This window comes from Hylobates moloch, unplaced genomic scaffold, assembly GCF_009828535.3.
Source record: "Hylobates moloch isolate HMO894 unplaced genomic scaffold, HMol_V3 SCAFFOLD_18, whole genome shotgun sequence".
Taxonomy (NCBI): Eukaryota; Metazoa; Chordata; class Mammalia; order Primates; family Hylobatidae; genus Hylobates; species Hylobates moloch.
In genome coordinates this window covers 46577088-46591437 of record NW_026652293.1, presented here as the reverse complement: position 1 = coordinate 46591437, position 14350 = coordinate 46577088, and the positions used below count along the sequence as shown (strand labels likewise).

The 14350-nt window shown below is 39.7% G+C and overlaps 1 protein-coding gene across 2 annotated transcripts in view; it reads right to left on the bottom strand.

Annotated features, from left to right (window-relative positions):
- Positions 1-4223: 4223 nt before the first annotated feature.
- FLVCR1 (FLVCR choline and heme transporter 1) overlaps positions 4224-14350 on the bottom strand; it is a 40484-nt gene continuing 30357 nt past the window's right edge. Inside the window, exons 9-11 of one of the 2 annotated variants that reach the window (XR_004245045.2) lie at positions 8563-8630; positions 8262-8400; positions 4224-8004 (exon numbers count right to left, since the gene is read on the bottom strand). Coding sequence is in view for 1 of the 2 variants with exons in the window: in XM_032136863.2 (XP_031992754.1) it covers positions 8326-8400; positions 8563-8630 (143 nt within the window). In the remaining variant the exon portion in view is untranslated. Of the gene's footprint in view, positions 8401-8562; positions 8631-14350 lie in introns of both variants that reach the window. The other variant, XM_032136863.2, reaches the window with a different exon arrangement.

Sequence of the window (14350 nt, the reverse complement as noted above, 5' to 3'; positions counted from 1 at the left end):
AAGTGGGGTACTGAAATTCCCTATTAATTCCACTGCTATCTATTTCTCCTTTCAGATCTGTTAATATTTGCTTTGCATAATTTTAGGTAGTCCACTGTTGGCACACACACACACATGCACACATGCACACACAACTTGTTGGATCCTCTTAAAGAATTGACCCCATTAAGGCCAGGCACAGTGGCTCATGTCTGTAATCCCAGCACTTTGGGAGGCCAAGGTGGGCAGATCATGAGGACAGGAGATCAAGACCATCCTGGCCAATGTGGTGAAACCCCATCTCTACTAAAATACAAAAAATTAGCTGGACATGGTGGTGCAGGCCTATAGTACTGGCTACTTGGGAAGCTGAGGCAGGGGAATTGCTTGAACCTGGGAGGCGGAGGTTGCAGTGAGCCGAGATCATGCCACTGCACTCCAACCTGGTGACAGAGCGAGACTCCGTCTCAAAAAAAAAAAAACAAAACAATTGACTCCATTATCATTATATGATAGTCTTCTTTGTCCTTTGTTAAAGTTTTGTGGGTGTTTTTGTTTGTTTGTTTTTTGACAACAGTCTTGCTCTGTGGCCAGGCTGGAGTGCAGTGGCACAATCTTGACTCACTGCAACCTCTGTTTCCCAAGCTCAAGTGATTCTCCTGCCTCAGCCTCCTGAGTAACTGGGATTACAGGTGTCTGCCACCACGCCTGGCTAATTTTTGTATTTTTAGTAGAATTGGGGTTTCACCATATTGGTCAGGCTGGTCTCGAACTCCTGACCTCAGGTAACCCACCTGCCTTGGCCTCACAAAGTGCTGGGATTACAGGCGTGAGCCACCACGCCTGGCCAAAGTTTTTACTTAAAGTCCGTTTTATCTGATTTAAATATAGCTACCCTGGCCAGGTGCAGTGGCTCACAACTGTAATCCCAGCACTTTGGGAGGCCAAGGCAGGCAGATCACCTGAGGTCAGGCATTCAAGACCAGCCTGGCCAACACAGTGAAACTCCATTTCCTAAAAATACAAAAGTTAGATGGGTGTGGTGGTACACACCTGTAATCCCAGCTACTTGAGAGACTGAAGCATGAGAATCACTTGAACCCAGGAGGTGGAGGTTGCAGTGAGCTGAGATCGTGCCACTACACTCCAGCCTGGGTGATAGAGTGAGACTCTGTCTCAAAAATAAATAAATAAATAAAGCTACCCTGCTCTATTTCTGTTTCCATTTGTATGTATTCTCTCTTTCCATCCCTTTACGGCCTATGTATATCTTTAAAGCTAAAGTGACTCTGGTAAGCAGCATACAGTTTGGTTTTTAAATCTATTTAGCCAATCTATGTCTATGATTGGATAATTTAACCCATTTACATTTAAAGTAATTATTGACAGGTAAGAATTTATAGGCATTTTATTAATTGTTTTCTGGCTGTTTTAAAGATCCTTTGTTCTTTTCTTCCTCCCTTGCTGTCTTTTGTGATTAGATGATTTTCCTTAGTAGTATACTTAGATCCCTTTCTCTTTATCTGTGTGTGTCTACTACAGGTTTCTGCTTTGTGGTTAAAACAGGCTTACATAAAACACCTTATTGTCTATTTTAAGCTGATAACAACTTAACTTTGTTCACACACAAAAACTCTACACTTTTATATGCCCCCATTTTATGCTTTTGCTGTCACAATATTCATCCTTTTATATTGTGTATCAATTAACAAATTACCAAAGCTAGTTATTTTTAATATTTTTATCTTTTAGCCTATACATGAGTTAAAATGATTTACACATAACCACTGCAGCATTAGAATATTCTGATTTTGACTATATACGTATCTTTACCAGTGAGTTTTATACCTTTTTATGTTTTCATATTAGCATTAGAATTAGCATACTTTTGTTTCAGCTTGAAGAACTCCACTTAGCATTTCTTGCAAGGTAGGTCTGGTGGTGATTTAACTCCCTCAGTTTGTATTTGTCTGGGAAAGTTAATCTTTCCTTTTCTGAAGGACAGATTTATCAGGTAAAGTATTCTTGGTTAGCAGTTTATTTTTGTTTTTTAAATTTCAGCATTTTGAGTATATCATCCTACTCTTCTTGGCCTGCAAGGTTTCTGCTGAGAAATCTGATAACCTATGGGGTCTCCCCTGTATGTGATAAGCTTCTTTTTCCTTGTGCTGCTTTTAAAAATTCTCTTTGATTTTTGGCTGGGCACAGTGGCTCATACCTGTAATCCCAGCACTTTGAGAGGCCAAGGCAGGTGGATCACTTGAGGCCAGGAGTTTGAGACCAGCCTGGCCAACATGGTGAAACCTTATCTCTACTAAAAATGCCAAAAAAATTAGCCAGGCATGGTGGTGCACGCCTGTAATCCCAGCTAGTTGGGAGGCTGAGGCATGAGAATCGCTTGAGCCTAGGAGGAGGTGGTTGCAGTGAGCCAAGATCATGCCACTGCACTCCAGCCTGGGAGACAAGAGTGAGACTCTGTCTCAAAAAAGAGAAAAAAAATAAAGGAAAAAAATTTAATTCTTTTACTATTGACTGTTTCATTGTAATGTGTCTTGGCAAAGTCTTCTTTGGGTTGAACCAGACTGCAGACCTTTGAGTGACATATACCTTAATGTCTGTGTCTCTCCCACATTTGAGAAGCTTTCAGCCATTCTTTATTAAATAAGCTTTCTGCTCTTTTTCTTCTCCTTTATTTCCATAAAGCAAATGTTAGCTCTTAATGTTGTTCCATAAATCTCATAAGTTCTCTTTAATCTTTTCATTCTTTTTCTCTCCTCTGGCTACATATTTTCAAATGACCTGTCTTGGAATTCAGATTCTTTCTTCTGCTTGATCAAATCTGCTGTTGACTATTGCATTTTTCCTTTCTGATTGTATTCTTCAGCAACAGAATTTGTCTTTTATGATTTCTATTTCTTTGCTGTACTTCCATTTTGTTCATGCATGGTTTTTCTGATTTCATAGAGTTGTATATCTGTTCTCTTGTAGCTCATTGAATTTTCTTAAAACAATTTAAATTTATTGTCAAGCAATTCATAGATCTCAATTTCTTTGGATTTGTTATTGTAATATTATTGTGCTCCTTAGGTGGTATCATGTTTCCATTTTTTGTTTTCTTGAAGTCTTCCGTTTCTATCCTTGCATTTGAAGAAAATCACTTCCTCCAGTCTTTATTGACTAACTTCAGGAGAGAAATGCCTTCATCAATCTGCCTGGCTAGGAATTCTGAGGCTCTCTCCTACCTTTCCTGTGGATGCACCTGCCCCACAACACCTGTTCCCACTTGTGGCAGGGGATTCTTAAAAGTTACATGCTTTCTCTCAATCCCACAAAGCCAGGCCAGGTGCTGACAGCCTTGTTTGTTTTCCCTAGGGTGGTGCCCTGAAGTACTCAAATTTGTGTACCTTGCTTCAATTCCACAATCAAGCCATCTGTCTCTATATTTGATGCTTGCAGTTGCTGTCCAATGTGGCATGCTTGGGAAGCCAGCCTCAGGGAGATGTGGGTGAGGTGCACAGAGAATTTGGGGTGGCCATGGGTCACGTAGGAGGTCCATATGCAAGGTATCCCAGTGGCTGGTGGATAGGCTTCCTGATGGAGTCTGTGGAGTGCTGAGTAGGTTTCAGAGCCTTTCTTCCCTGCTCCTAGCCTTTACCAATGCTTAGCTATGCCAATTACCTCAGTATTTTAATTGGGGCAAGAAAGAGGTAGGGTTCTTAGGCAGCATCCCACACAGCTAGGGGCTGATCACTCACTCACTATGCTATCACCTTCTGCCATGGGAGAAATTGTGGACTGAGGGGAGTCTCTCTTGCCACTAAGCTGTGCCAACTTCAAGTAGGAGTGATGTAGATAAAGTGAAAATGTTCTTCTTCCTTTTCTTTAATGCATTTATTCTCAGATATTTCTGCTCCAACGGTGTGCTGGAACTTCTACATAGGACTTCTGGATTCCTACAGAAGAACTATCACCTGAAAGTACTGGTAAAAATCAATGCTTCTGTGGAAGAATGATGATATAAAGCTCCTATTCTGCCATCTTGCTAACATCACTCTCTAAAGTTACTTTTAAAGGAATAAAATATTTTAGTATTTATTTTAGCCCTGACCCTGGTAGACTTTGTTTCCTCATTTTATGTTCCATGCACTACCTCATTCCTTCTTTGCCCATTCTGAAATTTTATAATCCCTTTAAACTCCCCATGTGTACCTAAGCATCGGAATTTTTCAAAAAGTCATAGAAAATTAACATAAAAAAATAAATTTATTTTGAGTCTGAAATACTGAAGAACAAGCATACAGATAAATAGTACAAAGAACAAAATTTAGAACATGAGTAATGACTTAAGACATGGGCATTTTTCTAGCTATTGCATATAGACGCATTTTTACACACAAACATGTTTTTTAAAGACATCTCTCCAACATTCTCAAAAGGCAAGCACTGTATTTGTGACATTTATAATAAATGCAAGAGCTTTTGAAACATCCAGTTTCTTTCCTAAATCATTTGATTAAAATTCACATAAGTGATGATTACCTATTCCATTTTCTGAAAATACGACATACAGTCATGTTTCGATCAACAATGGACCACATATGACAGAGATCCTATAAGATTATAATGGAGCTAAAAAATTCCTATCACCTAGTGATGTCACAGCCATTGTTACATTGTAGCACAATATATTATCTGTTCTATGTTTAGATGACACAAATACCATTGTGTTACAATTGCCTACAGTATTCAATACAGTAACATGCTGTACAGGTCTGTAGCCTAGAAGCGACAGGCTTTGCCATCTAGCCCAGGTGTGTAGTAGGCTCTACCACCTAGGTTTGTGTAAGTACACTTCATGATGTTCACACAATGATGAAATCACCTAATGACAAATTTCTCAGAATGTAGCTCTGTCATTAAGTAACACATTACTATAGAATTATAACATTCTTGCTTGACATATTACAGACAACTTTCACTCAAAATACAGAAAAATTATCAATTCATTTTGCATTCTGTCACATATTTCACCCCCTTTCTAATCAACAAGGAAAAATACACATAACATATATGTATATGCTTTTCAGAAATAAAGTATTCTAAATTTTATTTGTAATTTGTTCAAAACCTCAGGAACTCAACAAGTACATGATTATTTTAAACAACATTGATAGTTTAAAAATAAAAACAATTATTTGGAGAGAGACCTTAAAATACATTTTTGGCCGTTTTTACCTGTAATGTAAGTATCAAAGGAAGCTAATGATTGGACATACTCTGCTTGAGTTATCCTCAACTGACTAAAAAGGCTAAAAAGAAATGTAAAAGTCCCTTGTATCCATAAGGTAGCAATCACATTTGTTTATCCGATTGTCCAGGGAATTTTTCTCTGGCTGGATTCAAGTCCCTGTGATATAATAATTTGGTCTATTCCATGATTAATAGCATTTAATATTTTGAAAAGATCTCTGAGATCCAACTGAACACATTCATTTCATGGATGAGGAAAATGCTGCCCAGAGAGGTTTAATGACTTGTCCAGAATTATAGGAACATACAGAAATACATCCAGGACATGGACACAGAATTCCTGATTCTTAGTCAAATTCTTTAGGTAACACATTCCCCAGGGTCAGATTCTACAAAATTTACAGTTACTTGATTACAGAGAATGTTATAATTTCAATATATATCAATGCATATATTCTGCCTGATATAGTTGGGATACTTGTCCCTCCAATCTCATGTTGACATGTAATCCCCAATGTTGAAGGTTGGCCCTAATGGAAGGTGTTTGGGTCCTGTGGGTGGATCCCTCATGGCTTGGTGCTGTCCTTGCAGTAGTGAGTTTTCATAAAATCTGGTTGTTTGAAAGTATATGGCACCTCCCTGCTCTCTTGCTCCTGCTTCGCCATGTGACATCTCTGCTCCCACTTAGGCTTCCACCACGAGTAAAGCTCCCTAAGGGCTCCCCAGAAGCCGAGCAGACACTGGTGCCATGCTTACACAGTCTGCAGAACTGTGAGCCACTTAAACCTCTTTTATTTATAAATTACCCAGTCTCAGGTATTTCTGTTTTTGTTTTCCTGAAACAGAGTCTTGCTCTGTCACCCAGGCTAGAGTGCAGTGGCGCAATCTCAGCTCACTGTAGCCTCCGCCTTCCAGGTTCAGGCAACTCTCATGCCTCAGCTTCCCAAGAAGCTGGGACTACAGGCGTGTGCCACCATGCCTGGCTAGTGTGTGTGTGTGTGTGTGTGTGTGTGTGTGTGTGTGTGTGTGTGTATTTTTAGTAGAGATGGGGTTTCGCCATGTTGGCCAGACCTTCAACTCCTGGACTCAAGTGATCCACCCACCTCAGCCTCCCAAAGTGCTGGGATTATAGGTGTGAGCCATCGTGCTCAACCTCAGGTTTTTTTTATTTATTTATTTATTTATTTGTTTATTTATTTATTTATTTGCGACAGAGTCTCACTTTATCTCCCAGACTGGAGTGCAGTAGTGTGATTTTGGCTCACTGCAACCTCTGCCACCCGCATTCAAGCGATTCTCCTGCCTCAGCCTCCCGAGCAGCTGGAATTACAGGCGCCTGCCATTGCTCCCGGCTAATTTTTGTATTTTTAGTAGAGACAGGGTTTCACCATCTTGGCCAGGCTGGTTTTGAACTCCTGACCTCATGATCCACCTGCCTTGGCCTCCCAAAGTGCTGGGATTACAGGCATGAGCCACAGCGCCTGGGCTTTTTTTTTTTTTTTTTTTTTTTTTTTTTTTTTTTGTATTTTTTTCTTTTAGTAGAGATGGGGTTTTACCATGTTGGCGAGGCTGGTCTTGAACTCCTGACCTCAGGTGATCCACACGCTTCAGCCTCCCAAAGTGCTGGGATTACAGGCATAAGCCACCGTGCCCGGCCTAAATATTTCTTTATAGCAATGCAAGGATGGCCTAACACATTGCCTAAATCAAAATTGCTATTCACTTCAAGGGTATTCATTACCTGACTAGCTTTTTTGGGTGCATATGAACATAATGTAAATTTTATGGCTGATCAAATGTCATTACTATGAAGATACTCCCTATGAGCTCAGAGAGTCAGGACATCAACAATATTTAAACTCTCACTGTAAACATGACACAGTGGTAGGCACTGTGGAAATATATTTGGTCCTATTTTCCCTACCTGAGCATGTAAAAGAGCAGACTGTTCCAACAGTGTGATGACTCTGCAGTGAAGAAAAGAATTCACTCTCCCGGCACACTGATGGAGCATGTACCTGGGCATAGTATTCCTCAAAGGAGAATGGTCATAAAAATGATACTGCAGAATTCAAACAGCATTCAAGAGGTCTCCACTAAATGGGGACATGTAGGCTATCTGAAGTTATTACAGATTTCCTTATTTCAGGAATCTTCAAGGCAAAATATAGGATGTGATACATGAAATAGCCAGTAACATATATGATGAAATTGTCTTACTAGAAAGTTATACATCAGGAAAGAAAAAAAAGAAAGAGAGTTTAAAAGAAAAAAAGGCAACGGGTACAAAACTACTCTATCTCAAGTTGGAGTGAAAAAAATACAGTGTTAGCATTTATCCATGATAGGAAGGCAGCACAGAAAAGAACTCAAGATAGAATGAACCTGTAACCAGGCTCCTTAATTAGAACATAATTCTAAGACCAAAGTCGGGGTAGAATCTGTACACAGAATAGTTTTTGTAGCTATTGACTGCCTGTGTTAAAAAGTACTTTGTAACAAGAGCACAATAAATGGGAAAAATCTTAGAGGTCATCTGAAAGCCTGATCCCAATGCTGTCCTTTGTGGGTGAGTAGTGTCATGTTGGTATGTTGTACTCATACTGAAGTGGCTTGAACAGCTGGTCAGCACAGTGAAAACGCAGCCAATTAGGAATATATTGTACATTTAGTTCCACTGGATATTTTAATATATAAACTGCATGAACTATTATATCTTATGGGGACTGAACACCCCATATTATCACTTTAAAAAGTCTTCTAAGCTTCCATTTTCTACAAAAAAGAAAAACATCGACTTTTAAAAAGTAAATGTCAAGAAGCTTACTTTCAGATACAATATAAGACTAAAAACTGGATACTAATTAGATAAATAGTAGTGTTAACATGATGTAAACAGAAGAATTTTAAGAAAACTTCCCGTAAATTAACAATTAAGCAAAATAATAATTATGCATTTAGAGTTCATATGGCAATTTTCAAGTAAATGTGTCTATTCCCCCACCACATACAAACCCAGCCTTGGTGCTCACATCTCTCTCCAAGGATGATCACATTGTACCCAATTACTACAGGACAGTAACTTTTCCTTTCTCTTCAAATTGCTGATTCTGACTGCTTGGACAACATAACCGTTTTTGGTTCTTGGTCTGTGGGACTGTCAGCAGGTACCTATAAAAACAATCAGAAGATTAAAAATGTATAGCATCTGGCATATCCTATTATAACAGATCAACAGTTGACTGGGGGGAAAATAGCTAAATAAAAAAACATGGTTTCACATTTATTCTATACATACTTAACAGTATAATCATAAAAATATTCATTACTTACAGCTTTAACATCAACATTTGTAATTCCTATATTTATGTTGTGTCTTCGCAGATCAGACTTGATTAATGCTGAAACAGAGGGGCATCAAGTTACTATAAACTGTTATGTGAAGATTTTTTTAAAAAGCAGCTCAAAGTCTTTCTGGTATTGTCAAATTTAATACACTGTAGCGTCATGATATTTAATAGCATCCCAACAGCCTGAAAAATAATAGTACCCCTCTAAAGTTGTTAACAATTAATAAGTCATTCATTATTGAACAAATACGGGAATGCTAGCAACCAATGATACAAAAATGAAAAGTGTAATTCTTTTTCTTAAAGGACTCTCCAATCTAGGGAAACTTTGACATTTAAACAAGCATAACAGTGTGTGATAATTGCAAGGTATGGTGGGGAAGTGGGAGCAAAAAAGTCTATGTCAGCCAAAGGAAATTAGAGAAGGCTTTCCAGAGAAGACATACTTGATACTGGAAAAAACTGAGTAATAACTTGTCAAGCAGACAAGAGGAGAGGAAGGCATTCTAGGCAGAAGGGAATGCAGGTATATCTCAGAGATATTGTGGGTTCAGCTCCAGATCACCACAAAAGAGTGAATACTGCTGGGCATGGTGGCTCACGCCTGTAATCCCAGCACTTTGGGAGGCCGAGGTGGATGGATCACAAGGTCAGGAGATCGAGACCATCCTGGCTAACATGGTGAAACCCCATCTCTACTAAAAACACAAAAAATTAGCTGGGTGTGGCGGCACGCACCTGTAGTCCCAGCTACTAGGGAGGCTGAGACAGGAGAATTGCTTGAACCTGGGAGGTGGAAGTTGCAGTGAGCAGAGATTGTACCACTGCACGTATTTTTCGGTTTCCCGGTGCATAAAAAGTTATGTTTATACTATACTGTAGTCTATTTAAAGTTTGCAATAGCATTATATCTAAAAAAAAAACCAATCTACGTGCCTTAATTTAAAAACACTTTACTGGCCAGGCACGGTGGCTCATGCCTGTAATCCTAGCACTTTGGGAGGCCGAGGCAGGAGGATCACTTGAGGTCAGGAGTTGGAGACCAGCCTAGCCAACATAGTGAAACCCCCATCTCTACTAAAATACAAAAATTAGCTGGTTGTGGTGGTGGGCATCTGTAATCCCAGCAACTCAGGAGGCTGAGGCAGGAGAATCACTTGAACCCAGGAGGCAGAGGTTGCAGTGAGCCCAGATGGCGCCATTCCACTCCAGCCTGGGCAACAAGAGCGAAACTCCATCTCAAAAAATCAAAACAAAACAAAAAACACTTTATTGCTAAAAAATGCTAATGATTATCCAAGCCTTCTGCAAGTTATCTTTTTGCTGGTGGAGGGTCTTGCCTTGATGTTGATGGCTGCTGACAGATCAGGGTGGTGGCTGCTAGAAGGTGGGAGTGGCTGTGGCAATTTCTTAAAGTAAGACAGTGACGAAGTTTGCCATATTAATCAACTCTTCCTTTCACGAAAGATCTGTGTGCAGTACTTGTTTGATAACATTTTACCCACAAAACTTCCTCAAAACAGGAGTCGATCCTCTCAAACCCCACCACTGCTTCATCAATGAAGTTTATATAATATTCTAAATCCTTTGTTGTCATTTCAATATTTACAGCATCTTTACTAGTAGATTCCAACTCAAGAAAACACTTTCTTTGCTTATCCATAAGAAGCAACCCAGCCAGGCGCAGTGGCTGACACCTGTAATCCCAGCACTTTGGGAGGCCGAGGCGGGCGGATCACGAGGTCAGGAGATCAAGACCATCCTGGCTAACACAGTGAAACCCGGTCTCTACTAAAAATACAAAAAATTAGCCGGGCGTGGTGGCAGGCACCTGTAGTCCCAGCTACTTGGGAGGCTGAGGCAGGAGAATGGCCTGAACCTGGGAGGTGGAGCTTGCAGTGAGCCGAGATCGCACCACTGCACTCCAGCCTGGGCGACAAAGCAAGACTCCGTCTCAAAAAAAAAAAAGAAGCAACCCTTCATTGGTTCAGGTTTTACCATGAGATGCAGCAATTCAGTTACCTCTTCATATTCCACTTCTAATTCCAGTTCTCTTGTTATTCCCACCACATCTGCAGCTATTTCATCCACTTAAGTCTTGAACACCTCAAAATCATCCATGAGAATGTGAATTAACTTCCTCCAAACTCCTGTTAATGTTAATAGTTTGACCTCCTCCCATGAATCAAGAATGTTCTTAATGGCATCTAGGATGGTGCATCCTTTCCAGAAAGTTCTCAATTTACTTTGCTCAGATCTAAGAGAGGAATAATTATTTCTGGCAGCTACAGCCTTTTGAAATGTATTTCTTAAAAGAATAAGACTTGAAAGTTGAAATTACTCCTTGATCCTGCAGAAGGGATGTTGTGTTTCCAAACATGAAAACAACATTGATCTCCTTGTACGTCTTCATCAGAGCTCTTGGGTAAACAGGTGAATTGGTCAAAGAACAGCAATATTTTGAAAGGAATGTTTTTCTCAGTAGCAGACTTCAACAATGGGTTTAAAATATTCAGCAAACCATGCTATTAACAGATGTACTATCAACTATGGGGTTCAGGTTCATTGTTCCATTGTTAGAGCTTAGGCAGAGAAAATTTAGCCTAATTCTTAAAGGCCCTAGGATTTTCAGAATGGTCAACAAGCATTAGTTTCAATTTAAAGTCACCAGCTGCATCAACCCCTCACAAGAGAGTCAGCTTGTCCTTTGAAGCCAGACATTGATTCCTCCTCTCTAGCTATGGCAGTCCTAGATGGCATCTTCTTCCAGTATAAGCCTGTTTCATCTACATGGAAAATTTGTGGTTTATTGTAGCCACCTTCATCAATCATCTTAGCTAGATCTTCTGGATAACTTACTTCAGCATCTACATCAGCACTTGCTGCTTCACCTTGCACTTTTATGTTATGAAGACAACTTCTTTCCTTACCTCACAAACTGACCTCTGCTAGTTTCCAGCTTTTCTTCTGCAACTTTCTCACCTATTTCAGCTTTCACAGAATTGGACATTTAGGGCCTTGCTCTAGATTAGGCTTTGGCTTACGGCGATGTTGTGGCTGGTATGATCTTCTAACAAGACCACTCAAACTTTCTCCATATCAATAGGCTGTTTGTTTTATCATTTGTGTGTTCACTGGAGTAGCATTCTTAATTTCCCTTAAGAATTTTTCCTTTGCATTAGCAACTTGTCTAATTGTTTGGTGCAAAAGGCCTAGCTTTTGGCCTATCTGGGCTTTTGACATGACTTCTTCACTAAGCTTAATCATTTTTAACTTTTGATTTAAGAGGATTTACTACTCTTCCTTTCGCTTAAACACTTGGAGGCCACTGTAGGGGTATTAATTTGGGGGTATTAATCAGGGCCCTGATTTCAATATTGTTGTGCCTCAGGGAATAGGGAAGCCCAACAAGGGGAAGAGAGATGTGGGAATGACTGGTCAGTGGAGCAGTCAGAACACACAAAACATTTATTTATTAAGTTCACCATCAGGCCAGGGGCGGTGGCTCACGCCTGTAATGCCAGCACTTTGGGAGGCTGAGGCGGGCGGATCACCTGAGGTCAGGAGTTCGAGACCAGCCTCAACATGGAGAAACCCTATCTCTACTAAAAATACAAAATTAGCCGGGCATGGTGGTGCATGCCTGTAATCCCAGCTACTCGGGAGGCTGAGGCAGGAGAATTCCTTGAACCTGGGAGGCAGAGGTTGCAGTGAGCCAAGATCGTGCCACTGCACTCCAGCCCGGGCAACAAGAGTGAAACTCTGTCTCAAAAAAAAAAAAAAAAAAAAAAGTTCACCGTCTTTTATGGGTGTAGTTCATGATGCCCCCAAACAATTACAATAGTAACACCAAAGATCACTATCACAGATGACCATAACAGATATAAAAATAATAAAGCTCTCTAGTAAAATACTCAACATATGAGAGAAATTAATTAGCATTTGAGATGGTAAAAGCATCAATGCGAAACTAATTTTAAAGATCTATTTTCACTTCTTAATTTTCTAGACTTGATTTGTTTGAATTAGTATTCATGAATCTCTTGTACAAGTAATTTGAAGGAGGATTACAAAACTGCTCCCTTCTTTGGTATAACAATAATACTGTTTTTTTTGAGACAGAGTCTCGCTTTGTCACCCAGGCTGGAGTGGTGGTGTGATCTTCACCACTCACTGCAACCTCCGCCTCCCAGGTTCAAGCAATTCTTCTGCCTCAACCTCCCAAGTAGCTGAGATTACAGGTGTGCGCCCATACAACTGGCTAAATTTTTTTGTATTTTTAGTAGAGACAGGGTTTCACTATGTTGGTCAGGCTGGTCTTGAACTCCTGACATCAAATGATCCACCTGTCTCAGCCTCCCAAAGTGCTAGGAATACAAGCATGAACCACCACGTCCAGCCAATAGTAATAGTCTTAGATAAGATATAGTACTTGCCTAGAAATTAAGAACCAACATGGAATTACTTATGAAAGAACAATAGTTAAAGCAGTTAATGTATTACATATTTCACAGTTTTGTATGTTTTATTTTACTAACTGGACAGGGGGAAAAACTCCCTGTGATAAGATGTTTTTCTTTGAGGAAACAAGAGTGCATTCACTTTCTGTTAGCGTCATGAATGAATGCTCAGGTTCCTATCATTCATACAATAATGAGTGAATGACCTTAGGTAGTTGTGTATATCCAAAATGTTTATCACTGGTGAGATTTCATATTGAAGGTTTCACAAAGAATGATCAGGTATTCAACAAACAGTAGAAGAAATTCTGATTCACATCTTTCTGATAGACTGTAACCTCCAACTAAGTTATAACTAGATCAACGAAGCACAATCTCCCTTGGTATCTGCGGGGGATTGATTCCAAGACCCCGCCTCAGATACCAAAATCCACAAATGCTCAAGGCCTTTATATGAAACGGTGTAGTATAAGCTTGTTCAACCTGTGGTCTGCAGGCCATATGTGGCCCAGGACAGTTTTGAATGTGGCCCAACACAAATTCACAAATTTTTAAAAAACATTATGAGATTTTTGCAATTTTTTCTTTTTAGCTCATTAGCTATCATTAGTATCAGAGTATTTCATGTGTGGCCCATGACAATTCTCGTTCCAATGTGGTCCAGAGAAGCCAAAAGACTGGACACCCCTGGGTAGTATTTACATATAACGTACACACATCCTCCTATGTACTTAAACCATCTCTAGATTACTAATACCTAATACAATGTAAATAGCTGTTATACTGTAATGTTTAGGGAATGATGACATTTTAAAAATATGCACCTGAAAAAAGTTCTGAACATAAGTCTTGCTTCCAAATCTATTGTACACCGACGTGCATGGGCAAACTATGGATAAAAATTCTTTGACATTCTCTTTTTCTGGAGATTGAGCACTATTTTCTTTCCTGCCCATGTCTATGATGACTATACCTAAGAAGTATAAGCACTAGCTAAGGATTCCACATACTATTTCCACCACCACCACTTGACTGCTTACCACCTCTACCACATTATAACAATAGTAACACGTGTTAGGCACGTCCCAGGTGCCAGAAACTAGGACTTTTCATGAATTATTTCAATTAATCCTCACAGTAACCCTATAAAACAGGCTTTAACACCCCATTATATAAATAAGGAAAGGAGGATTTGAGAGGTTAAGCAACCTATCTAAAGTCACACTCCCAGTGAGCAGCAGAATCGGAATTTGAGGCCAGGTCTTCCCAACTCCAGGTCTTTACTACTCTTTTTTTTTTTTTTTTTTTTTT